A 23,588-nucleotide genomic window follows, 5' to 3' on the forward strand; every position below is an offset into this window, starting at 1 on the left:
GTAGGGATATTTGCGTGGCTTTTACTTGTCTGCATATGGCTGTAAAGCAGGGGTCGCCCCTCATCTTTTTAGACATTGATATCAAAGCGTGGCCTAGGCGCAGGAAGCACACTATTTCTTGGAGGCCTTAGGGTGAACCGTGAGGTTTCAAAGGTCTTGAATCTTTCAGCAGCTCGTGCTCGTCTGCTCCAGGAAGGGAAACACTGAAAGCACTCATGATACCCAAAGCTGTGCAGAAAACGTGCAATTCAGGATAGGTCCTTGTGCCCTCTAGGCACTCACCACTACACTAGGAATAAAGAGCTCAGTACTGTAATAGAAAAATCACTATCAACATCAGCTCAGGATGCCTTATTAAGGTGTGATAATGACTTTATCACACAATACACTTCTGCCTTATACATTTTATTTTATGGCTGAGAAGAGACTTGCAAAATACTGCTCTTAGAAGGTTCTCAGAGAAACCTCACAGAGAAGCCTTTTCACTTTGATCTTCAGTCTCCAGGCATTTTAACAAGTAACTCCTCAGGCCTAGTTTTTCCGAACTCCCAGTACATGGTATTGCTCAGTAGCTATTTGAACCTCAGTGAGGTCACTGCTCTCTAATACAGAGCAGCACCCCACCGAGGTAGTTAAAAAAACCCTTACAGACTCCAAGCATGACATTAAAAGGCTCTGATACCGATGATAGCTGCCAGCCCTCTTGCAAAAGTCTGGGTAAACCACTTAGACTTTCAGGATGTGCTCGTGCTGATTATGTCAGGAAAGGATCACCACCCATCCCTGTGAGAAAAAGGTGTTCCATTTCCTAAGGCTTTTTGCTTTAATTTAGATAGTAGCATCTTGAGAATTTCTGCTGATCAAATGCATGATGTAGTTTGCAGCCAGCTAATGTAACTGTGCTGGAATTTGCTCTGAGGACAGGGAGAACTTTAATCACAACAAAACATTGATCTGATAGATGGTGGAGAAGCACAGCTCTTTCAAAGAGGCAGTTGTAGAGTAACACAAAAGGGACTCCTGTGTGTCCAAGGGAATTAGTGGATTTCTGGCTGATGATAAAACCGCCTGAGACCCTGGGGAAATCTTGTCTGAACCAATTAACAGCAAAAACAAATGGAACTGTCCGAGAACAGTGAAAAGGGGAAGACAGAGAAGAGCTGCCTTCGTATTACGGAGCCCATGACTCATGAGACGTTGCAGATACAAAGGTTAAACTCGAGAGAAGAAAGACCTGCAGTACAACAGCCAGTTGATAACCCCAGCTTATTCCTTCTCTCCTACCTTTTAAAACTGAATCTACAGCCCCATTTCCCAGAGCTCTTCCTGCAAGGCCAACTGCCATTGTTCGCTTCAACAGAAGGACTTCAGTGGAAATTCACAGAAGGGAATAAGGATTCATCTGGAGTGCTGTTGATTTATAAAAAGCCTCCCAACAACTCAATATCAACAGTCAGGGGTTTTGCACATCAGGATCAATTTGTGTTTAGCTAGAGGCTGCAGAAACAAGTCATTATCAAAATACAGCTGGCACGTTAGCTAGTGGCTAAGGGGAAATTGAAGCTGAGAGCACTAGCTAGGTAAGGGAGAGGCAATTCAGTTATTCTGTTGTGCCTCCAGGTACAATCCACACCTACTCATTTCAGAATCACTGCATCTTTTGCATTTGAAGAATAGCTAGCCTGACAAAACAAATCATACAGTGTGTCCTGAAAGCACTGTGTGTTTTTCATAGGTTTACTTGTCCCTATACCTTTGAGCTGCAGTGGGTTAGGAGAAGGAATGAGCAACAGCTGGCAATGATAAAGGTATCAGGTGCATCCTGGCATGGGATGGAAGCATGCAAGGTATAGCTTTCTATGGGGTGAAATAAGCAAAAGCTATGTTAATCTGTCCCTCGTGCTAATGTAGGCTTTGTTTTTTCTGAGATTAGGTGTTCTTGCAAGAGTCACAGAGGTAAGACCAAGAAGATGAAAACTCTCATTTCTAACATCATCCCTAATTTTGTCTTTGTCTGCATGCGCAGTTAAAGTGTAATTGGTCTCAGTTGCTTGCTCATGTTCATGCACAGCCAGGCATGGGAACATTTATGTAGCATAGACAAAGCCTCAAAAGACACATGGAGTCAGATGGTTTGTGCTTTTCTTGGTGTTCATTGCTCTTCAGAGAGTGTTGTACCTTGCTGATGCGTCCGTGTGCTGATCCACATTTGGCTAACTTCTCATGCAAGAGTGTTGTGGGGATATTTATTTTGATATTAAAACTAGAGGATGCGTATTTTTAAGAGTGCGTAAGCTCTATTTTTTAATAGCTGAAGTCTCCTTGATATGCCGAGACCTTGACTCGGGTGGGGTATACTGTGACCATCAGCTAGCCTGAGTGAAACCTCACTGCGGAGGAAACTTGGGCAGAAACCAGCCGAACCTGATGAGCATCTCTGCAGTTAATGAACGTGTCCAGAGCTGTGTTGTGTACACACAGGTGTGCTGGTTGTTCTGGTTGCATGGCAAGAAGGTTTCCACACAGGCAGCATCTAAGAGGAAGCAACCATGTTGTTGGCAGAGACATCTTGGGGTGACATAACTGCCTGTATTAGTACTCCCAAAGAATGGCTGGTGGGGGATAGTTAGCAGTGGGTTTGTTCACAGCTCCCTTTTGTCATCCACACACTGAATGGTCCCTGTTGTACTTCTTGCACCACTGTGATGCTACTATGGTCATCTACAAAAGCTTTTTGGATGCCTATGCTCTCCCTCGGGTGGCTAGAGCTTTAGGGTTACAGCAGTCTACTGGAAGCTGTTGGGTATCTCAACTCTGGAGCTAGCCTATGGTGGGACAGAGCTCCTGGAGGAAGAAGGAAGGGCTGCAGATAGAACTGATGAATGGCTGTGACTGCCATCACAGCATTTTTTTTTCCTCATTTTTATTTTTTTATTTTTCTGTACCATCACATCAGTCTGCGCTTCCCTGCAAAGCCCTGAGAGAGGAAGCAGATTAAAGCTGAGTGGAGAGGGGCTGCTCACTCCAGCTGGTCTCAAGGCAATCTGTAGTTGTCTAAGCCTGCCTGGATGAAATGAAGATGTTTTCCATGTCCTCATCCTTCCTGACTTCCTGCAAAAGGAAAATCCATCCTGCCTGCCTCTCATTCAGGGCTCTGCCTTGCATCCCCTCAACTTTTCATGTTCCATGGGTGATCTGCGGGTCTCATGATTTCAGACCTTAGCTTCTCCCAGAGATGCCAAACAACAGTGCTAAGCCAGTGTTTCATCTGGAGCAAGAGAACACAACTTCAGCCTGGATCATAATGCAGCCAATGTTTCCCAAGCTTAGCTCTCCTTCTTGACAGGTGGGCTCTGTTCAATAGTGTGTTCAAACCTGTACCTGTAGCGAGTGATAAGGTCGCCCCTGAGCCTCCTCTTCTCCAGGCTGAACAACCCCAGCTCCCTCAGCCGCTCCTCATAAGACTTTATTCAGTAGAGAGTTCCTAGAGGAAACTGTTCACGTTCAATATGCCTCCTCTTCTGGTTGATGCTTGCTATGACGTTTTGCGGGGGTTTCAGGTTCCTCAGGCAACATAGTTGTGAGTCAGGGTCATGCTGTGTCAGGACCTCTGCTCTTTGGTGTTTTGCACTAATGTCTAAATTGTCTAAACAAACGATCCCACTGCAGGGATGCCCGGAGGAATGGAAATATAGCTCCCCTGCAGCCCCAGCCAGCTCACTCACATGATGAATATGTTGGAGCTTAAGTTCAACATGACCAAGCAGAGAAGAGCTAGTACTTATTCACATGGAGGCATCAGAAGGTCTCAAGGGATCGGGAAAGGACCTGTTGTCAATTTTCAGTGATACTCTAGAGAGTGACTTCCCCTGGCTTTCCCATCCATACTTAGTCATGCAGGGTTAACCTCCAAAATGTGTTTTACACCCTTCTCCTTAGAATAAAGGCAACTGTCATTTTTGTATCAGCAGGTTTGAAATGCGCACCAGGCCAGATCCATGGAGTTTTTTTTACAGAATAGTTTAAACTGACATTAGCCCATATGAAATGGCATTGTGCTTCAGACCTCTCCAGGCTGACCCAGTGCATCAGCAGCGCGCTGCAGCTTCCTTCATAGAGTGCGGAGGGGAGGCACTGAGCCTATTGCCACATCAGAGGGTGTTAAATGCTCCCACCCACAAAGGATGTGCCTGACAGGAACTGCTGGAATTGCTCAGCATGGATCCGGTTTTCAATAAGTTGTGGCTATTGGTTTGCAAGGAAGTCGCCCAGAAACATGATCCTCAAGGAGAAGCAAACTGCTTTGATCTCTCTCCTGCTGTTAGATGTGAGTTCAGAGCTGTACTTCAGTATTTCTAATACTGAAAAAAATACTGAAAAATACTGCTAAAGCATGACTGTCATAAGCCAGAACAGCAGAGCTGTCATTGGTAGAAAGAATCCTAAGCAGCAAAGTACTTCAAGGCAAAATATTGTTATCTGCCATGACGAACGAGTGGTGGAGAGATGGCTGAACCTATGGGTATAAATGCTTAGACTTCTGCTAAAAACACAAACTGTAATAGGGAAATTGAAACAGACCCTTTCGTGCTTTTATTTGCAAGAACTGCTTTTAGATTGATAACATCACTCCAATGATATGAATATTTACTAAAACAGCACGCAGCAAAGCAGCAGTCCTTGCTAAATGGTGAAACAATTCAAAATGCATATTCATTTCAGGAAATGCTTTTCATCTGTCCTTGATCTCATGTTGTATATTGGCTATGGATTCAGTGCGTTTGGATTTCTTTAGCACGCCCTTGGGCTTTCAAGTGTGCTAGGATGCATTGTAATGTAGATGTGGGGTGTCTGGCACTTCTTGCTGAATAGGGCTTCAAAGGGAAGTTGGGAAATTGGAATCGGGGAAGTTGAAATCAGACTCTAATTACATTTGTACAGGGGCCAAAGGCAATTTGACAAAGAGCTTACGTGCTGTTCGTGAACGGATTTTTGTCAAGAGTGCATGAAAATATAAGGTTGGTTCACGCTCCCCCTGACAGCAGCAGACATGGACTGGAAACAAAGATAAAGGAAAAGCCACCATGTTAGCCAGGTGCATGTGACAGCCTGAGCGCACCTCCTCTGTAAGCTTTCCCAGCGCTTCCTGTGGGCAGAAATTCACGTGGGTACATTACATGGCAAGACTCCTTGGGTCTTTCCTGAACAAACGCATGCTGAGGTGCCGGGTTCCTGGAGTGCTGATAGCAGGGGAATACGAGTTTAGAGCTGGGGAAACAAACCCCCAGCGGAGAGCAACCCTCAGCCCAAAACACGCGGCCCCTTTCCAAACAAAGAGGAGAGCTTTGCTCTGCACACCAAACACCCGCCTCAGCTCAGGGCTGCAGGACAGGCATCTGCCAGCACAGCACGGCGCAGCGCTGGGACGCCGGGGCTGCCCACAGGTGCATCTGCCAGCGGGGCTGCCCGGGGAACAACGGGGCTTTGTCCTGGCAGATGTTAGGGCAGGGGAGGAGCGGCGTTTGCTCCGTTCTCCTGGGGGCGGTTGAAGCTGGGGAGCGCGCTGACCCGATTACCAGGAGGCCGGCGCTTCTGAGAGGCTACGAGGGATTTGGCCGAGGTCATGCAGCGAGGGAGTGATGCTGTCAGAGCTGGATGGAAAGCTGCGTGGGAGCTTTAGCTGGACGCTTACAGCACAACACCTCCATTAGCGCGTGACGTGCTAGTGATTTATGTAAGCAGCGTACTTCGCTGATTGGGTTTTATCTCGGCGCGTGCATCTTCTGTGAGCAAAGAGCAGCAGGCGTAGCTCACAGAGCAAAGCGCGGTCTTTGACCCCTGGGTCTTGGCACTGAATCATCCGAATTGCAGCGGTTGCACATGAGCCTGCTCCTGACTTGGTGAGGGGGAAAAGGGAAGCCCACCTAATCAGGCGCTTGGCAGGAGGAGGTGCCTCTTGCAATCTCAGTGTAAAACCAAAGGCAAAGAAGTGGAGCAAAATGGCAGGCAGGAGTCATGGATTTTCACCATTCTGGCACAGAGCATGTGTGGAGGAAAAGGAGGTCCAAAACCAGGGGGACCAGGCCAGCCCTGAAGAGGAGATGCCTCTTTGGCAAAGGGCTGCTGTGAAGCCAGGATTGCAGACTGAAGACAGGCTACGTATCCCCATCCTTGCCTGTGCTGTAGGATGTTTTCTGAAATTGGGCTGGGTGCGCTTGCCAAGGAGGTGGAAAATACTGCAGGTTTTTTGAGAAGAAAGCATGTAGGGCCATTAGTGGGATGGGGGGATAAAGAAGGTGCAATCAGCTATTAAATCATTTTGGTTGTCTTGTGAAACCTCTCCCCCGGGGATCCTCTCCAAAAGCAGATAAGAGTGGAATGTGTCTAGATGTGTTTGCAATGTAAGGGCACACGTGTGGTGGATGTACGTACAATGAATAAAATGGAATCGGCTACAATAGGGAATTAAAGATTTTAGATCTTTAAACTGTAAATCACGGAAGCTTCAGAGATCCTATGGCAGAGACGCAGGAAAGTAGTCATCTTTTCCTACGTTATCTATAATTCTGCAATATGAATAATAATTACGCAGTGTGACAGAGGAAAGCCATGTGCTTTTATTCAAGCTTAATCTTTATAGATATGAGGCCAGTATAGAAGACGAGCTACTTGCTTTAATGGTATTATAATTTGATTTAATATTAGAATATGTGCCTGCAGTATCTGCTCTCTAAGTAACAACAAATTGTGCTGGAGGAAATGTTCTTTGCTTTTTGTCTTATGGCTAGTGATCTGGTGTGTTTGGTTTTAAAGCCTCAGGCAGCAAATACCTTTCCAAGGTTTTAAGTAGTCTTCTTGCATAAGCTCAAAGAATAAAAACTGCTTTATGAACCTTGCTGTAAGATCTGCTGCTGCCGCCGTTGTTTTTCTCCCTGCTTCTGCTATGTGCTCTTCTCTGCATTGAGCCTAGGATGGTTTTAGTGTCAGTCTTGAAGTCCATTCTTATAAGCTGCCTGTTCCTTTCAGCTAATTATTTGCACTCTGCTTCTCGTGAAGTAGCTCACAGTGCTGCAAACAGCTCAAATCAAAGTAAGCCAAAAGTAGAAAACTGTTCTTCTGAGCACTGCAAACATTCATTTTCATCTGATTTGTTTTCCCTCTCTTCCACCCTACCAGATCTCGTGACAGCATAGCTACTAGAGGAAAATAAGAAAGGCTTTCAATGGAAAATCAATGTGGCTTGGCAGCTGGTAAGGGATCGTATGCAGGAAGCTGTAGAGCTGCGTTAAGTAGTTGAGCAATCCATCGGCAGCAAGCGTGAATTTCAATTCATTGAAGAATGCTGAAGAAAATAAAATGTGAAGCAAAAATCCCAGCAAGGAGAAGTGATACAGCCTTCAAATAGCAGGGTTTTTCCACCTCTCTGAAACACTGGGCATTGACTCCTTACAGAAGTAGGACAAGGAGCTTGACAGACCTGTAGTCTGATCTTTTATGGCAGATCCTAAGGGCAGGGGGGGCTGACATGCTTGTTAGCATTTGACCCAGTTTAAATTAACAGATCCTGAGAAGCAAAGACTTGCTGAGAGATTAAGGAGTGGGAAAGCTGAAACAACTTGATACTGGAAGAAATCTTCCCTCCAGCTGAAGACACAAGTACCTAAGGAGGAAGAACAAACCCACCAAGACAAAAATCTTCCCCTGCTGTCACGCTGCTGGAAAACCAGCGGGTGATGGAACGAAACTGTTGCCACATGAGAGCAGATTAAAGTAAAAAGGTCCTGGGCAGGTCTGGTCTATGCAGGGTCTATGCTATAAAGTTTTTTTGTGTGTTAATCCCAGCCTGCAGTTCAGTCCTACTGTATCCCTGCTTCTTCTGCTCTAGCTCTGCTCTGTGTTCTGCAGCCCCAGGGACAAGCTTCATCTCCCCAGTATTATTGTCGGCATGCTTTGAAAAGGGGACATCTATCCCATCCATTGTCCCTTGCAGAGATGCAGCTCCCTTTGCTGGTGAAAGGAAAAAAATCCTCATAATCCCACTGTTACCTCTGGTCATCCCAGATGTGCCTTGCAGCACAACCCTATCAGTCACCGCCTCTTCCCTGGCTGCAGAAAAGCTTCTCCATGGCAAGTGCCTGACTGGTGAGCGTACGCCACAGATTTTGATGCTTCAGGGCCTCGTCCCCATTATCCACTCCCTCTACAAGAAGTTCAACAGCCCTTTGGTGGACCTGTCTGTGGCTGCTGTGAAATGTAAGCAATCAGCGTGGCAAATACAGAGGAAGTGTTTGGCCTGTCTCTGAAGCAGGGCAGCCCCTCTAGACAGGCCTTGGTGACCTGCGCAGGATGGGTTTGGATAAGTGAAAAGAAAATAAATAAATAAATAAAGCTTAGACTCTGGCAAAATAGTGCAAAAAATCTCATTAAAGAGAAAAGGGAATTGTGGACCTGGAGGGTCCTGTGTGCTTTCCCGTGCTGTACAACGTAAGGCACCGTGCTTCAGGCAGCGGCGTGTTACACGCAGGTGCCAGTGCATTTTGCTCACCTGCCCTGTGTGGGAAGAATCCATGGCACAGCCAAGCACAGGGTGGGCACAAAGCACGGGGTAGGTGCTACGAGCCAAGAGGCCTGACCCCGCTCTGCTGGTCAGGCTTTCTCCAGGCAGAGGCAAAAGGCCCCCGTGGCTGTTCCCTGTGAGCAGTTGCTTATGCTTGGACAGAAGAAGGAAGGGGCTTACAACAGACCGGGCCGTGTTACCCTCTGTTTTGTGCTGATGTAGATGAAGAGTGAAAGAAGACAAATGAAAAAGCAGCTGTAAATGGGTGTCCAGTCTGCCTTCTGGAGTGGAGGAGAGCAGTGCCACTGCGCAGGAAGGTAGAGGGCCCTGATGTAACTAAGGTCGTGTGGGCGAGTTCTGAAATTTCAGTGTTGTCCAGCCAGCCTACTGTCAAGCTTATTAACTTAATCGTTAAAATCTCTTAAAAGTTACCGATTCCTTGAGATGAGAGCCAGGGTGGAAGGAAAAAAAAAATTAGATGAAATTGAAGAAGGTGAGCTAACTGAAGGTGGCACACAGCATCTGAAGCTAGCCTGGCTTGGAGGGAAAGATGGAACAGCTCAGAAGGAAGGGTCGAGATGAGAAAAATCCAGGGCCAGGGACATAAAGTGGCGTACTAGAGCTAGGCACATTCAGCGTAGTCAATTCTGATGGCACTGAGAAGAAGCTGGATGGCCTCATTGGGATGATGTTCCCAGAAGATCCATCTTATAAGAAGGAATCATCATTGCCCATGTGAAACTCCTGCAAGGTTGTCTGTGGGAGCTGTATATACAGGAGCAGGAGCTTAACCTTACTGCTGTTCCAGGAAGAGGAGTGGATTTTTGGACCTGGTTTATTGGATTTTAAACCTGCAACTTCACATGCTGCAGTTCATGCCCATGTTTAATGGTATATGTGTCATTGATGTTTGAGATTAAAATATCTACTAAGCTATTGGAACAAAAAATTGTTGTCCTGTGCAGAAGACACCTAAACAAAGCCATCTAGAACTGCCTGCTACCCAAGAACAGATCAGGATTGTTGTGTTAAATGTTGGGTTAGTCTTAGAGGGTATCCTAACTCGTACATCTTTTACAGAGGCTGGTGAAGCCCATATCTTGGACTTCCTGGAGACACCTGTGCAGTCAGGCCTCCAAAGAGACACCTACAGCAGGAACAAGAGCAATTAGCTTTGAATGAGAGTCAGAGACTGACTGAGCTCTTATCCTGTGACCTACAGCCAACTGAGCAGGTAGATACCAGTTAATAAACAAACCAAACTAAATAAAATAACCTGGCTCTCAGTGCAAAGTCGAGAAAATATATGGACACATGGAAAACTCCTGCATGGATCCAGCAGGATCTAGTTTGTTTCACTGAGTGCTGCAACCACCAGAGGCTGTGACGTGACAGAGGGCTCCAATCTTCTTTTTCCTTGGATATTTTAGTGGGGAAATTGGTTGAGTCCTTGTCTGCTTTCAGTAGACAGGAGGCTGAGATGTGAAAGGGCATCTAACTTGTTAGTTCAAGGGGAAGGAGACAGTGAAAGATGCCATTGAGGATTGACAACAGTTGGGAAGGAGCAGTTCTTCCCCCTGCCTCTGCATAATGCCCTTGCTGCAGGTGAAATAACAAGTTCTTTGCAGGCATTTCCTGCACCAACACCATCAGCAAAGGGGTTTGTTGAATAAGAACAAACATAGATCAGAGTGTGTGGCTGCTGCTGAGTGGTAACTGAGGGAGATCATAAGAGTCCACGGTAAGCAAGGGATGAGACTGATGATTGCACACTGCACAGACCAGGAGCAGTAAGTGAATTAAGGGAAGAATGAAACTGCACATTGAATTCTGAAACACCCTCCTTGAAATATGCAGGTAGTGGAAATACCTAGTGCGAGCAGGGCTTTCTTTGCTTTGGAGAAGGCTTGGACCTTCAAGAGGTGGTGGCGTCACGGTCCCTGGGGGTGTTGAAGGAAAGGTTGGACGTGGTGCTTGGGGACATGAGTTAGTGGGTGACATTGCTGTTAGGGGACGGTTGGACCCGATGATCTTGGAGGTGTTTTACATCTTTATGGTTCTATGATTCTAAATCCTATCTGGCCTTTTAAAAGCGGGTTGGCTAGTGCTTTGGTGTGGGGTGACAATAACTGGAGGGCTCGTGGGAACGGGGCTAAAATAACGTGGATTTCTTCCTGGATATGGCAGAACGGGTGTCAAATCCCAGCCAAACAGGCGATGAAGAGATGCTTTAGGACCCCTCAGACCCCCGGGGCCCGCTCCCCCGTCTCCCCGTCGCGCAGCCCGCTGAAAGCCCTCTCCCTCCGCTCCCTCCCCACAAAGCTCCCCGAGGGGACACCGCCAGGCCCGGGGAGCAGCGGGGGGGGGGGCCGGCAGGGTTTAAAAGCCCCGCGGGGGCGGTCCGGCAGCGCGGCGCCTCCCGCCCGCTCCTCCCGCCCCCCTCAGCTGACGGCGGGGCCGGGGCCGCTCGGTGCCCGCCCGCCGCGGCCTGCGCGCCGCCGGGGACGGGGACGGGGACGGGGACGGGGACGGGGACGGGGACGGAGACGGGGGGCGGCGCTCCGTGAGCGCTGCCGCACCGACACGGAGCCGCCGCCGCCACCGCCGGTGGGATGAGCGGGAGCGGCGCCCCCGGGCCCGGCGCGGCGCCCTGCCGCTTCGCCCACTACTTCGTGCTCTGCGGCATCGACGCGGAGAGCGGGCTGGAGCCCGACGAGCTGGCAGGTGAGGGGGGGTCGGAGGGTCGGGGGGCTGCTGCCGCTGAAAAATGTCCGCTCCCCCCCCCGCCGGCACCGCCCCGAGAGAAAGCGGCGGCTCGGGGGGCGGCAGCCGGGGGGGGCCCCCTCCGCAGCGCGGCCGGGAGACGGCGTTTTCGTCCCTATGTCGGGCTGGGGGGGTCTGGGGAGAACCGAATAAATTCCTGGGATCGCATCTTTTTTTTTGCCTTGTCTTTTTTTTTTATATATATATATATTATTATTATTATTTATTTTCTCTCTGCGTTTTGTGGTTATCTATTCAAAAATAGCCTGCTTGCAGCCGTCCTTCCCCCCTCCGCCCCCGAAGATGTTACAGATCCAAGAAGGAGAATTGTCGCTATGGGGCTGTGGCGATGCTAACTCATTTGCTCAAATATTCATTTCTCATAACCGGATTTGGGCAGGTTTTGCGGGGAGAAGGCGGCATCCCTTCCCAAACGCCACTGTGTTTAGAAGGGGGCGTTTAAGTCAGATTTTATAGGTAAAATCAGATTGCTGGTAAGCTCAGTAATGGGACTTCATTGCTTGGATGCTAGATGCCTTCTCTTTGAGCAGGGAGTTGCGCTTTGCTGCCCATTCCTGCCCATGCCGTGGCTACGGGGGGCACGGGGGGCTGAGCACGCCGCAGCCGTCCCCGCGGGCACCGCTGCCCGCCCGAGGGTCCCGGCGAGGTGTGCGCTGAGCTGCGTCGGGAGCACGTCGCCTCCCGGTTGTGTAAGAGCAGGAGTCGCCATCCGCGTCGCCCATCAGCGCGCCCTGGTTGAAGTTCATCTGTGGGCTGTAAAAGGGGGGCGGATCAGGGCACCCGACTTCCACAGAGCCGTGCCTTGGGGCAGGGTGCCGGGAGCGTTTCCCATGGTCTTTGCATGGAGCACGCATTTGAGGGAGTGGGGGTCTCAAAGTTGAAGCCTCAGCCAAGTGCTCTGTAAACTCTGGTTTTTAACGTGTATCAGTGACCACGATCACAGTTTGGCTTTATTGCTCTCAATAGAGATTTCCTGGCTCATGAGCCTTCTCCCAGCTGATGGCACGCAGGGTTGGATTTGCATAACATGACCTATTGGGGTTTCAGGAACTTAAATTTTGAGTCATCTCTAACTCTTTGTTCTGAAAAGAGACTATTTTTAAAGCAGTGTTGGCTAGCAGGCTGTGCCTTCGCTGATGACTACCTGTACTCTTAAAACCTTCCTTTTACTGATTTTTGCTCCATTTCACAGCAGGGTAAACCAACATGCTCTTGGGGAGTGCTGTTCAAGGGCAGATGAACGCTGTGGGTTCACGCAGTGTCGTGGCTCTGTGTCTTCTATGGCAATTAAGGAGCTCCAGCCAAACTTCCAGCATATCAGATTTTAAAGCTAAAGATATGGTTTAAGCGTGCAAAAAGTTTTGGGTAATGCCAATTTGGGAGGCATCTTCAATACTTAGGAGGGTTGGGATATGGTAGAGGAAGAACTGGAGTAACAGGAACAATGGTGGGACTTCATATTACCACTGAGCAGTGTTATATTTTTAGGGACTCGTGACAAGAGCTTTCTGCTATCAGCTGGGAGCTCAGCAGTTGGAAACGTCGGAGAAGAACAGGCAGTGCTGTGAGCCACAAATATAATGCAGCCTTGGAAAAATTAACTCTGGTTTTAGATGCAGCTGAGAAAACATTTCCGATAAACCTTGGGGAGTATTAATGCCACCGTAGGCAGGCACCAGCGAGATCTCATGTGACTGTTACAGGTTTCAAAAATTGAGCTACCAGGATTGAAATCATAATCAGAATACATAGGGAGAGAGATGCTTGAGGAACAGAAGGGCTGTTGTATCACAGGACACCCACAAATGAGGCTATTTCTTTCTAAAAATGCTTTTACAATGCTTTCTGGAAAGAAACGAGCCTGTTATCTCGGTATTGAATTATGTAGCTGTGATAGCTTTCCATCTTGCTAGCCTTGTGCTTAAAGAGGTTGTTGAGGTAAGTCATGCCTTTGGTGAAGAGCTGCCATCGCTTAAGCCGTCACGCCGATCATCCCTAATTTAGCAAAAAAGTAATTAAGAACCTGCTTATCTCTAAACGTGCAAGTCCCTTAGCAGCCGCAGTACACAAAGCCCTTTGCTGGAATAAGGCTCGAGCACATCGAGCTGTGCCAGACCTGAGCACCGAGCAGAGGAGCGAGACGAGACGGAGGCTCTGAGGCCTGTTCTGTGAGCGGAGAAGCAGAAGTTACAAAATCCTCACGGGGTTTTTGGTTTCCAGATGGACTGGCTGGTGATCACTGGGGCACAGGCACCTCATGGGGCGCGGAGGAACTGCGGGTGAGGCAGCCCTGGTGTCAGCTGGAGCTCCCGGCCTGCACTGGGGGCAGCTCGAGGTGCACAGGAAGGCTTTCCTTGCCTGATGACTTAAACGCAAATTCTCCCTCCGCACAAAGACTTTGTGGTTAAAAAATAATAGAAACACATCTGTAAATTTATGCACCAGGCATGAAGCACAATGTTCAATGTCTCAGCACAAATAACTGCCCTTGTGAGGCTTTTGAATTCTTTTTGTGGGGTTGCTGTGTTTAATCACAAAATGAAGTACAATTAAGGTTTTAAATGTTGACAAGGCTCTTAGGGAAGAGTGATTTGTTTTATAGGTGCTCCTGCAGATGCTGAGTGCTTAATATACATTTGGTAGATGAGAATTTTCCACCATGCAAATCAATCATTTTGCTTAGATTTCTTTCTCACTTTTGCATGTGTATTATTTTGCGGTATGGTTTGTTTTCTTTTTTAATATAGGAAACTACTCCACAGCTGACTTTTCAAGTGACTTCATTTTGGTTTTTGGGTCAGTTCATTTGAAAGCTGTCCACCTATTGCTCGCCTCGGTGGTATATCCAGGCATGCAGCAACGGAGCGTATGGGTTATAATGCTGTCAAACACTTGTGGCACTAGCACAAAGCTCTTGGTCAAGGATGGAAGATAAAAATCGAGGGACTTGAGGGAAGAAAGGAAACTATCTAAGGATTTCTTGGCACTTAATATTTGGAGAGGCCAGGAAAGAAAAGCAGTTTATTTGACATGAAATATCATGAAAAGCATGAAAATTTCAGTATTAGTTTTTGCTCCACTAAAATAAGATGAAGGAAGATTCTCTCGTGTTCAGGGCTGATGGGAAATATGTCTCAGTTTACTTTCATCTTCATACCTCCCTCTCCAGGTAAAGTCATCTTGAGACCATCAGCATTGGAATTGCATCTGCTTAAACAAACACATTATAGTCAATATTTTGTGTTGCCTCAAAGAAAAGCACCTAACAGTTTATTAAACTGTTTCTATTATATAGTTTGTCATATTGTATGAAATTTAAGCACATGTGGAAGGCATAAGAGTTTTCTGCCTGTAGCCGCCATTACGTTTGGCTTTGATAACATATTACACTTTGCAGTACCTTGTTAGAGAGTTGCATATAAATTCTAAATACTGTAACGTAGGGAAAAAATCCCAAATACATGAGAGTCAGTTAAAGACAATGAGATGTCTTTTAGTGAGGGAAATAATTTGGTGTTCTGGAAGAAAGTAGAGAGGGAATTACAGGTGGGTATTTTGTTCCCTATTAGAGGAACAAGTCTGAGCTCTGCAGAGGATGCTACGGAGTGGATGCTAATGGAGCAGTGTGGAGGGAGAGAAGATGTGGTTAAAGGTGAGGGTGTAGTAGGCCAGCGTAGGAAGGGAGACCTGAAGGGCTGTGTTGGATGATGTCTTCTGTGTTTAGGAATGTGAATATTGCTGAAGTTGTAGAAGTCCTCTTGCTGTGTAAAATGAAATGTTTTATAGCTTTTTCCGTGCATAAACCTCAAGCATGGTATTGAGGTAATATTTTATAATTAGGAAAATTTCGAGTTACTGTGTCTTGTCTAGCAACATATTTTGTGTTGTCCGGTTTTGGATTCAGTGTCTTAGCATCCTTGTTCAATTTATACTTTAAAGCTATAGGGAGCTTCACTGCTTTTAAGATCAGCTATTTATTTTCTTGCTGTGACCAGCCAGGCAGTTGCTGGGAGGGCTCACTGGCCCTGCTAACGGGGCATGTCGAGTGTCTTGGGGAAAATAAACAATACTTCTGCCTCTTGCTATAAATATCCAGATGTTGATAATTAATTTCCTCCATCAGTGAAACATTATCGGAGCTCATAATGACAAAAAACAAACAGTGTGCCTTGCAGTCTGGCTAACTGTGCTTCTTGTCTAGCAGGCTCTTATTTTTAGAAAGGCAAAGCCTTTTTATTTCTTGTGTGTGCTTGGCACCTGCATGCTCCTGCGGTGCACAGCCTGACTGCAGTTCGCGCGGCTCTCCATCGTGCCAGGTCACAGCGGAAAGCCAGGCTTCGAAGGGGAAAATGTAGTGGCGTGGCTACAGCGATGCAACTTCTCATGTATGTGACCTTTCTCAAAATAAGTGATTGGGTTTTTTCTTAGTTTACTGGAAATACGCTAATAAATTTCCCTTGACCAAGGAATGTCTAAACAGTTGCAGTTCCTGTTCATGACTTACTCGGTTGTGACAAATGAAACGTAGGCTACGGGAGTTTTGCTTTTCATTTTGTAAGTACAGTCCAGAGTGATGCAAAAACATGCATGGGGGGTTGTCCAGGTTAAGTAACCTGGATATGGATGAGACTAGTACTGGCAGAGGAGAAGATGGCTCGTGTACAACTAAACATACCTTGACATGCACCTCAGAAGCAGTTGTAGTAGGTTGCTTAGGATTTCTCATCATTACAGGGCTTGTGGATGCGATGGAAATCTAATGTTCCTCCCAGCCCCCTTCATTAGGAGGAGATGCCCAAATGCAGCACTAAATCTGGTGGCTTGGACAACTGCTGTAATGGCTTGTTCTTAAACATGGATTTTTTGCTACTGGGGAAAAATAGAATTCCGTTGTAACACTACACATTGATTTCTATAGATTTCTGAATTATACAATGAAGACTTAGCTTCTGTAGGATAATTTCTGCAGCCAAAGGAAACAGTGTCCTTATAAAGAGTTGCCAATATTATTGACAAGCATCACTGCCAGTTGTGATAACCTTCAACAAGGAGTGACTCTAGTTTTGTTGGATAATAGACCATTTGTGGAATTGCTAACGGCTGTGATGTGTTAATATGCTTTAGTAATAAAGCCTTCATTCTCTATCTTCATATATGCCAGAGAGAAACGGTATTTAAGTGCTTCTCTCCCCATGGTGTAACCCTTCCATTATATGTTTGCTTTCTTTGAGTTTTTATATTGTATTGCTTTTAAAATAAGGAGCCAACCAATTGATTGGGTTGGAAAAATATCTGTATCTGTATCGATAGCACTGACTCACTAATGCTAAACCAAAAAGAATTTCATGTTCTTCCCTTGCCCAATAAGCTGCTGTTTTAATTTCCACTTCAGCTAAGCCCTCTCGTACTCTCAGAAGGCTCTTTCACTGCCAGCGGCTGCTGCAGTAGCACAGTAGAAGGTATGCCCCTGTAAGTGAGGGTGTTTCTTTTGTGCTAAGCGAAAACTGTAGTAACAGGTCTGTTAATATTGCGGCATGGAGCCTTTTCCCTTCACATACTGTAAACCGCAGCGCAACCAAAGTGCTTGCAGGCACGGTGTTTGAGCTGCTGTCCTTGACAGGAATGGCCTGAATGCAGTCTGTATCATGTCGTGTCATGCTTGGGGTCACCCGTCCCCAGCTTGGCAGCTCTTCAGGGTGCCGCTTGGTGAGTGCCGGTGTCCTTGGGGCTGGCAGATGCCAGGACCTGTCCCAGGAGAAGAGTGTGGAAAGGCGAGGGTGCCGGCACCCTGCTGGGCCTAGCAGGGCCTCGGTGCGGTTGGGTGTTGGTGGGGTGTGGGGAGAGATGGTGTTTTCGAGCCTGTGCAGAGGTGCCTGTTGGCAGCGGAGAGGCTCCTGGGTCAACGTCCACCTCCATGGTGCTCCTCACAGTGCCCGGGAGTGGTGACATCTGAGCAAGTGACATCCACCTTTCTGACGGCGAGGCCTGCTGGAGCAGGGACAGGACATACGCCAGAACCGCTAAGGGCGGTGCGTGACTGTAGTATTGATTTCTTTGCTCAGCTGTTTGCCCGAGAAGCCTTTCTGTACTCGCCAGCGACGCGCCAGTGCTGCAGGAGCCGTGCCAGCGCCCTGACATCGTGCCCAGGCCTCTGCTGTGCAGGCGCGGAGCTCGCTGCAGGAACGGCTCCAAAACAACTGGCATTGGGAAACGTGGTGGTACGTGCAAGCCAGTTACGTGAGGATGTTGCAGCTCTCTTGCCTGCCACTTTTCACCTGTTTGTCATGGACTAATCAAGCTGTCCTGAATGCCAGCTAGTCCCCGGAGCTTGCTGGCAAACGCGTGGCTCCTGCAGGTGATGCTGGATACACAGCTGGCACGCTGCTGCCTGCCGCAGCTGCTGATCTGGTGCGATGAGCACTGGAGGGAAGGAGAAATGTGAACTAAAGAACAAATAAACACCATGTGCACTTTGATCCAGTTAATGCTATGGTGCTTCTTGCTATTTGTGGTCACGTATGACCACTTAGATATGTGGAAAGCTGATTATAAGTAGCTTGTTCAGCCAGATCTCCTGTGTATGGAGAAGAACTGTAGCAGTTAAAATAAATAAAGCTTGTGGGTGTTAATAGCATTCAATTTTTACTCCCTCCCCCCTCCCCCCCCTTCATTATCTACCTCTTGACCAGAGAACAGCAAAAATTCTTATGGTAGGAAAAGCTACATTGAGGAAAAACAAATTTGGTGAGGAAAGAGTAGGTCTTAGTCACATTTGCCATATAGATAATCTCAGAAATAATTAGGAAAGAAATGGTGATGGGTCATCACAATAAGACATACTTGGGAGATGACTAATGTGCCTCAGACTGCTGAGGTGTCAGATATTGGGATGCCTGGAAGAAGCTTCTGTTACATTACCAGTATGAAAATATAAACAGCTTAATTTATGCTCCGTGTTAGGAGTCAAAGATGGTTTTGCTCAGCTGTCTGATCATTGTGTCTAAACTGAGAGCTTTTTTGTTGGGGTATCCTAGGCTAGATGAACATGTCGTGCTGGAAGTGTCAAGCCATGCTTCTTCAGGGTGTGGGGTTTGGCTTCTTCCTCATTTCTCCACATAGCAACCAAATTCATTAAAAATAACTTCAAAAGATCAAAACAGATGCTTAAAGAGTGAAATGGAAATTGCCTTGGTAATATGTACGCTCTGTAGAGTAGGCTGAAGGGTTTTGCTAGATGTCCATGGCCTGTTTGGGTTTGGTGGGTCTGCATCGAAAACTTTTTCTGAGTGGAGAATAAACTTAAATGACATACAAAACCATCATCAGTTCTTGTTTTGTATTCAGTGGCAACATCACTCTTGGAGAATGAGCTTGTTCTCCCTTCTCGGAGCATGAACTTGGCTTTGCTTTACAGTAATATTATTCATCAAATTGCAATAATTCTGGGAGCTGGTAGCGATTTTCTGTTGTTGTTTAAACAAGCTGTATATCAAATGGAGTCAAATGGGGCTTTGAAGCTGTGTGAGTGGTAGGTTGCACAGCATGAAGGCCAGAATCCTCTTTCCACCCCCTCCTTGGTATTCTCTTGTCATGTTAAAGACTAACATGTGGAAGGGTGAGGGGGCTTAATCCGAAATACCATTCTGTGTAAACAATGACAGGATTTTTTAAAAAAATAAAAAGCTCAACTGTTGTGGGTGTGTAGTGGCTGCAGCTTTTCATGGATGGTTGAAATTATTTGTATAAATTTGCATTTTTTTCTTTAGCTTCTATATATATGCTCATTTCTATGCACAGCTATCTTCATGTGCAAAGTGATAGGCATGCAGTGCAATGTTACCGATGTTAGCAGTAACTATAGTTACGAGGTACAAGCAAGTGTCACTGGATTCTTCTTACATTGGGCTGCCCAGGTGTAAAATGTGCTTCTGATGCCTTGTGACTGAAAGACAAGAGGGCAGAGCTGTTTTTAATGAAATGATGAAACCAAGCGCTCATTTAGCTTGTAATTTTTCAGTGACACAGTCATCAAATGGGATGAGGAGTCTGCTTTTGACTGACTGGTGTCCTAGATATGGCTGGAACCTGCTGGGAGAGGAGGACGATGCCACGGTCCAAATATGTATTGCTTATGCTGGTGGGAGATGCCTAGCAGGATCTGGAGGCCAGCTTCTCACTGCCCTGGAAGCTGACGCCCCAGCCCTGATGTAGGATCCCACCTCCCTGACTTTGTGTCCAAGTTGCCGCTGAGAGGAATCTGTTCCAATGGTGTGAATACCTTCTGCGCCCTCTGCCCTCCCGTGAGACGTTCTGGAAAGAGAAAAGAGAAAGCTTTTGTTTATTTATGTATTTTTTAATTCAAACTATGAAGTATTTGAGTAAAGAATGCAATATACAATGGAGTAAATATTTGGCTTCTCATTGAGGGAGGGGAGGATTTGTTGATTAGTTATTCACACAGTACTGTTTTTCTATCAGTATTCCCACTTGATATTCTTGTTTGCTTCATGCTAAGCAGTTCTCTGACATGAATTTGAAACTGAGAATAATTTTACGCTGAAAAACAAAAGAACAGCTCTGTTAGTGCAGACTTTGTCACAGCTGTGATTCTGTCTGGTGTAGGAGAGCAAGAGGGCCGTGTCACAGGTTCTCGGATGGGACCTTTTGTCATGTGGATGTTGTGCATTCTCATTTGGTTTATTCTTCCAGTGTAATAATTTGTAGGTACACTGCACTGAGTATTTGGGACAGAATCCTCCCATTCTGTTAACAACAACAACAACAAAAACACCACCTTTGTGTAATAAATGAATATGAGATGCCAGGTCATGACTTACAATGCTTAAGAGTTGTCAGGTTCTTTGTAAAACTACTGATCATGGATGTATGCCTCGTTGCAGAGCTTTGAATGGTGCGTTCTCCTGTACATTTTGCCTTGTAAACACTTCAAGAATGTCAAAGCTCAGAAGAATGGTATTAAAGCATCTTCAGTGCACCCCTTTGCAGGTTGTCAACCTTTATCTCTAATGACTACTGCTATGAATCTGCCAAGGGAGAATATTTTCTCTGGAAATCAACATAGCAGCTCTTCAGCACAGATGGATCACGTGTTTAGCCTTTTCCCAAGATGATGCTACTTGGGATAGGCTTGTCTTACTAGCATTTGCAAATATGTTGACTCTTTCTGGCTTTAGGAAGTGTGACAACAGATGTTGTTTGACTGTCTTAATTCAAGCAGGGATATGTAGTCTAATGTTTCTACCTCAAATTGAAGAATGACTAAGAACTAAAGAATCCCAGTGTAAGGAATGCTATTCAGCAAGCATTTTTTCCTGTATGAATATGAACATCTGCATAGGGTGAGGCAGCTGTAGCTGTCGTCTTATGTCATGCTTAGAGAAAGGGGAATGAACGGTGGTGTGAGATGTTAACTTTGACAATAGCCGTTCTGGTTAATAACTTCTACAGTTCTTATGCCTGTGTCTTTGTTTCCTTTCTTCTTGGAGCTGCCTGCAGGGTTGGGAGTTGGGAGGGGAAATAAAGAGCTCAGTCTAACACACTGCATAAAAAAAAAAAAAAAAAAAAAAAAAAAAGCACACCAACAAAAAGACCCTCTAGCTTAATGCTTGCTGAACTTCCCATGAAAACCCTGCCTTAATGAGCACAGAGCTCTCATCCGTGCTTTGTCCCGGTCAGCAGGTGAGGAAGAGCCGAGGTCCCTGGCGCGCCTGCCCTGGCTGTGACCTGGGGCTCAGGGCCCCTGTTAGTTCAGCTCCTGTGCTTTCGGCAGGAATAAGAATGAGCAAACGTCTTGTCTTGTGGCTGGGATGTATTTATGCTCCTTGCCTGCAGGTCTGTGCTAGTGTTGTAAGGCATCTGTCCAGGTGCTGGGGAGAAAAGGCACAAATTCAGGTCTTGCCTAGAGCTGAGAATGAATTGCTCGCAGCAACTGCTGCAGTGGAGTGCCCAAGATCTATTGTATTTGATAGCGTTTTAGATCTGAAAACTATTTGCAATTCAAAACCCATCTTGGGTTTCGGTCGTTGGCTAATATTTTGTCAGCACTTCATAACAATGACTTCTGTCCTAGCACTTGCCTGCAGTGTACTGAATAGCTAAAAAGGGAAGTTTACACTCAGCAGCAGACCATCCGTGTTGATGATGTTGTGGTAGTCTCACACTCAAAACTAAGGCTTGTGTGATTGATAATGTGATCACACTAGCCTGTTTTTTTTTTTTTTTCTTTAAAATAATAATAATAAAAAACCACAAAGCCCCAAAGAAATCTGTATCCTTATCTACCAGCTGCCGAACCCATGTTTTAACATTGTCAGAGGTAAAATGGAAATGATAGGGACATTTTTGAATTTTTTTTAAGTTCCCACAGAATGTATTAACTTAGCCTCCCGGTAACACAGAGGCTGCAGGATGAGCCGCAGCCCTTCCCAAGACGGGAGAGCCATGCCGATGGGCGCCCTGGTGGGCTAATGGCAGCCACATAGCTGGGCCCCCAGCACAGGGTGTGTGTGTTGCCCCCTGCCCATCTGCTGGCCTGGGGTCCAGGACCACTGGAGGTATGGAGAGGGAAGCGGGAGAGAGCAGAGCTAATGAGCTGGTGTGGGAAAAAGGAACTAACGGCAAGAGGACCCACATTTCTGGGTCCTGGCGTACACAGTGCCTTCACCCAGATCTGTGAAACCATGCAGCTGTGTTTAATGCCGTCTTCCTTGGTCTTTCCCTCTCTCCCACACGAGGGATATTCGTTACAGGAGCAACACAGCAGCTACAATGTGATAGTGGGAGCAAAGCCAAGTTTGCCAACAAATGGCACGTGAGGGCGGTTGTCTGTTGGGTCCGAGGCCTTCCTCAAATTCAATGAAAGGTTGTAGGTACTTGGCTGTGTTGGTGCTATTGCATCCAATAAATGTGTCTATGGAAAAGCATTTCTTTCTGAAAATGCAGTGAACGGGAGATTCAGAAGCAGAAAGTGCTGGGGAAGAGGGCTCTGTACTTTTTTTTTTTAACTTCCTGGTCTTCCTCCTTCCCGCATTTAAAAACAAACCAGCTCTTCCTTACGCTTTGTTGTTGTTTTAAAAAGCTACTGTGACCCTTCTGATAATACTGTTAACAACCAAGATCTGAACTCTTAGTGATGTGTAAGGGGTCATAAAACTGCGTTAAGTACATCAAGTTTTGAGTGAGTAACTCCAGTAAAAGGCACTGCAAGATGTATGGCTAATCGCTCCGCGTTTATGAGCTGTCTTTGAACTAAATGGCCGTATTCAGCTGAGGCCGGCCACTGAAACGGCCTGAAAGGACGTAGCGCTGCTCTGCAGTGCGGCGGGAGGCTGGCAGGCCACGCTTGATTAACCTGCTCATCCCAAAGTGGCACCGCTCCATGCTTTCAGCAGGCTTTTAAGAGGCGAGTGCCGGCAGCTGAGGGTCCCTCTGGGTGGCTACGGAGCCAGGGCCGATACAGGGACTTGGTTTGAAAGCCATAGCTTGGGCCTGTTAGGTGTCTCATGGAAATACCTTATCACCGAGCCTCCTGTTAGCAGGGTGAGGAACTAGCTGTGTGGGCTCTGGCAGAGCAGGCCGGTGTCACACTGGTAGTGTCTGTGTGGAAAGGATAAATGTGGCTGATTCAGTTTCTTCCTTATGCTACCTTCATATATTTTTTCTAAGTAGCCACTTAAGTGATTCCCCACTAAAGTGAGCATTTTAAAACACATCTCCACATCACTCATAGCAGCAGAACTGTTCTGTGTGGTGTTGACCGACTGGGCTATTTAAGTCTTTTGGTTTTGTTGCCCTGAACTTTCTCCATCTGAAAAACTTTGTGAACCTCATCAGCTGTGAGAGGTGGACTCTCGATTACTCGCTTCTAGACTGTGCTGAGTCTTAGTTTCTCCGGGAGATGGTGTGGCCAAGCCTCCCTCAGGGAGACGAGTGGTGTGCCGAGCGTTTGGCTTTTTTTCATGGGTTCAGTTAAGCGCTTGGTAAAAGCACGCAGAGGTCTCTGAGGGTCAACAATAATTTGTGGTCCAGAAAGTTTGAAAGTTATCCCAGCCTTCAGAGAAACCCTATCAGAAGGCTACTTCAGCCTTGGAAGAGCTTGCTTTCATTTCCTGAATATGTTTAATAACGAGGGGGTTCTAGCTGAATTTAAGCAAACTCCTACAGTCACGACTTAAATTTGTTTTGCTTTTTTTGTAGTGGCTTACTGATAATTGTCCTTCCTACACAT

At 46.6% G+C, this 23,588-nt stretch overlaps 2 protein-coding genes across 3 annotated transcripts in view; one reads left to right on the forward strand and one right to left on the reverse strand.

The window, feature by feature from the left end:
* The window catches only part of ETFBKMT (electron transfer flavoprotein subunit beta lysine methyltransferase), a 17,402-nt gene extending 6,342 nt beyond the window's left edge, over positions 1 to 11,060 (reverse strand). Inside the window, exon 1 of the mRNA XM_035345054.1 lies at positions 11,033 to 11,060. The gene's annotated coding sequence lies outside the window, so the exon portion shown is untranslated. The remainder of the gene's footprint in view (positions 1 to 11,032) is intronic.
* Positions 11,061 to 11,064: 4 nt separating this feature from the next.
* DENND5B (DENN domain containing 5B) overlaps positions 11,065 to 23,588 on the forward strand; it is a 107,927-nt gene continuing 95,403 nt past the window's right edge. For both annotated transcript variants that reach the window (XM_035345015.1, XM_035345023.1), the window contains exon 1: positions 11,065 to 11,281. In XM_035345015.1, the coding sequence (XP_035200906.1) occupies positions 11,170 to 11,281 (112 nt within the window). In that variant the 5' untranslated portion in view covers positions 11,065 to 11,169. The remainder of the gene's footprint in view (positions 11,282 to 23,588) is intronic.

The sequence above is a fragment of the Oxyura jamaicensis genome, chromosome 1, assembly GCF_011077185.1.
Source record: "Oxyura jamaicensis isolate SHBP4307 breed ruddy duck chromosome 1, BPBGC_Ojam_1.0, whole genome shotgun sequence".
NCBI lineage: Eukaryota > Metazoa > Chordata > Aves > Anseriformes > Anatidae > Oxyura > Oxyura jamaicensis.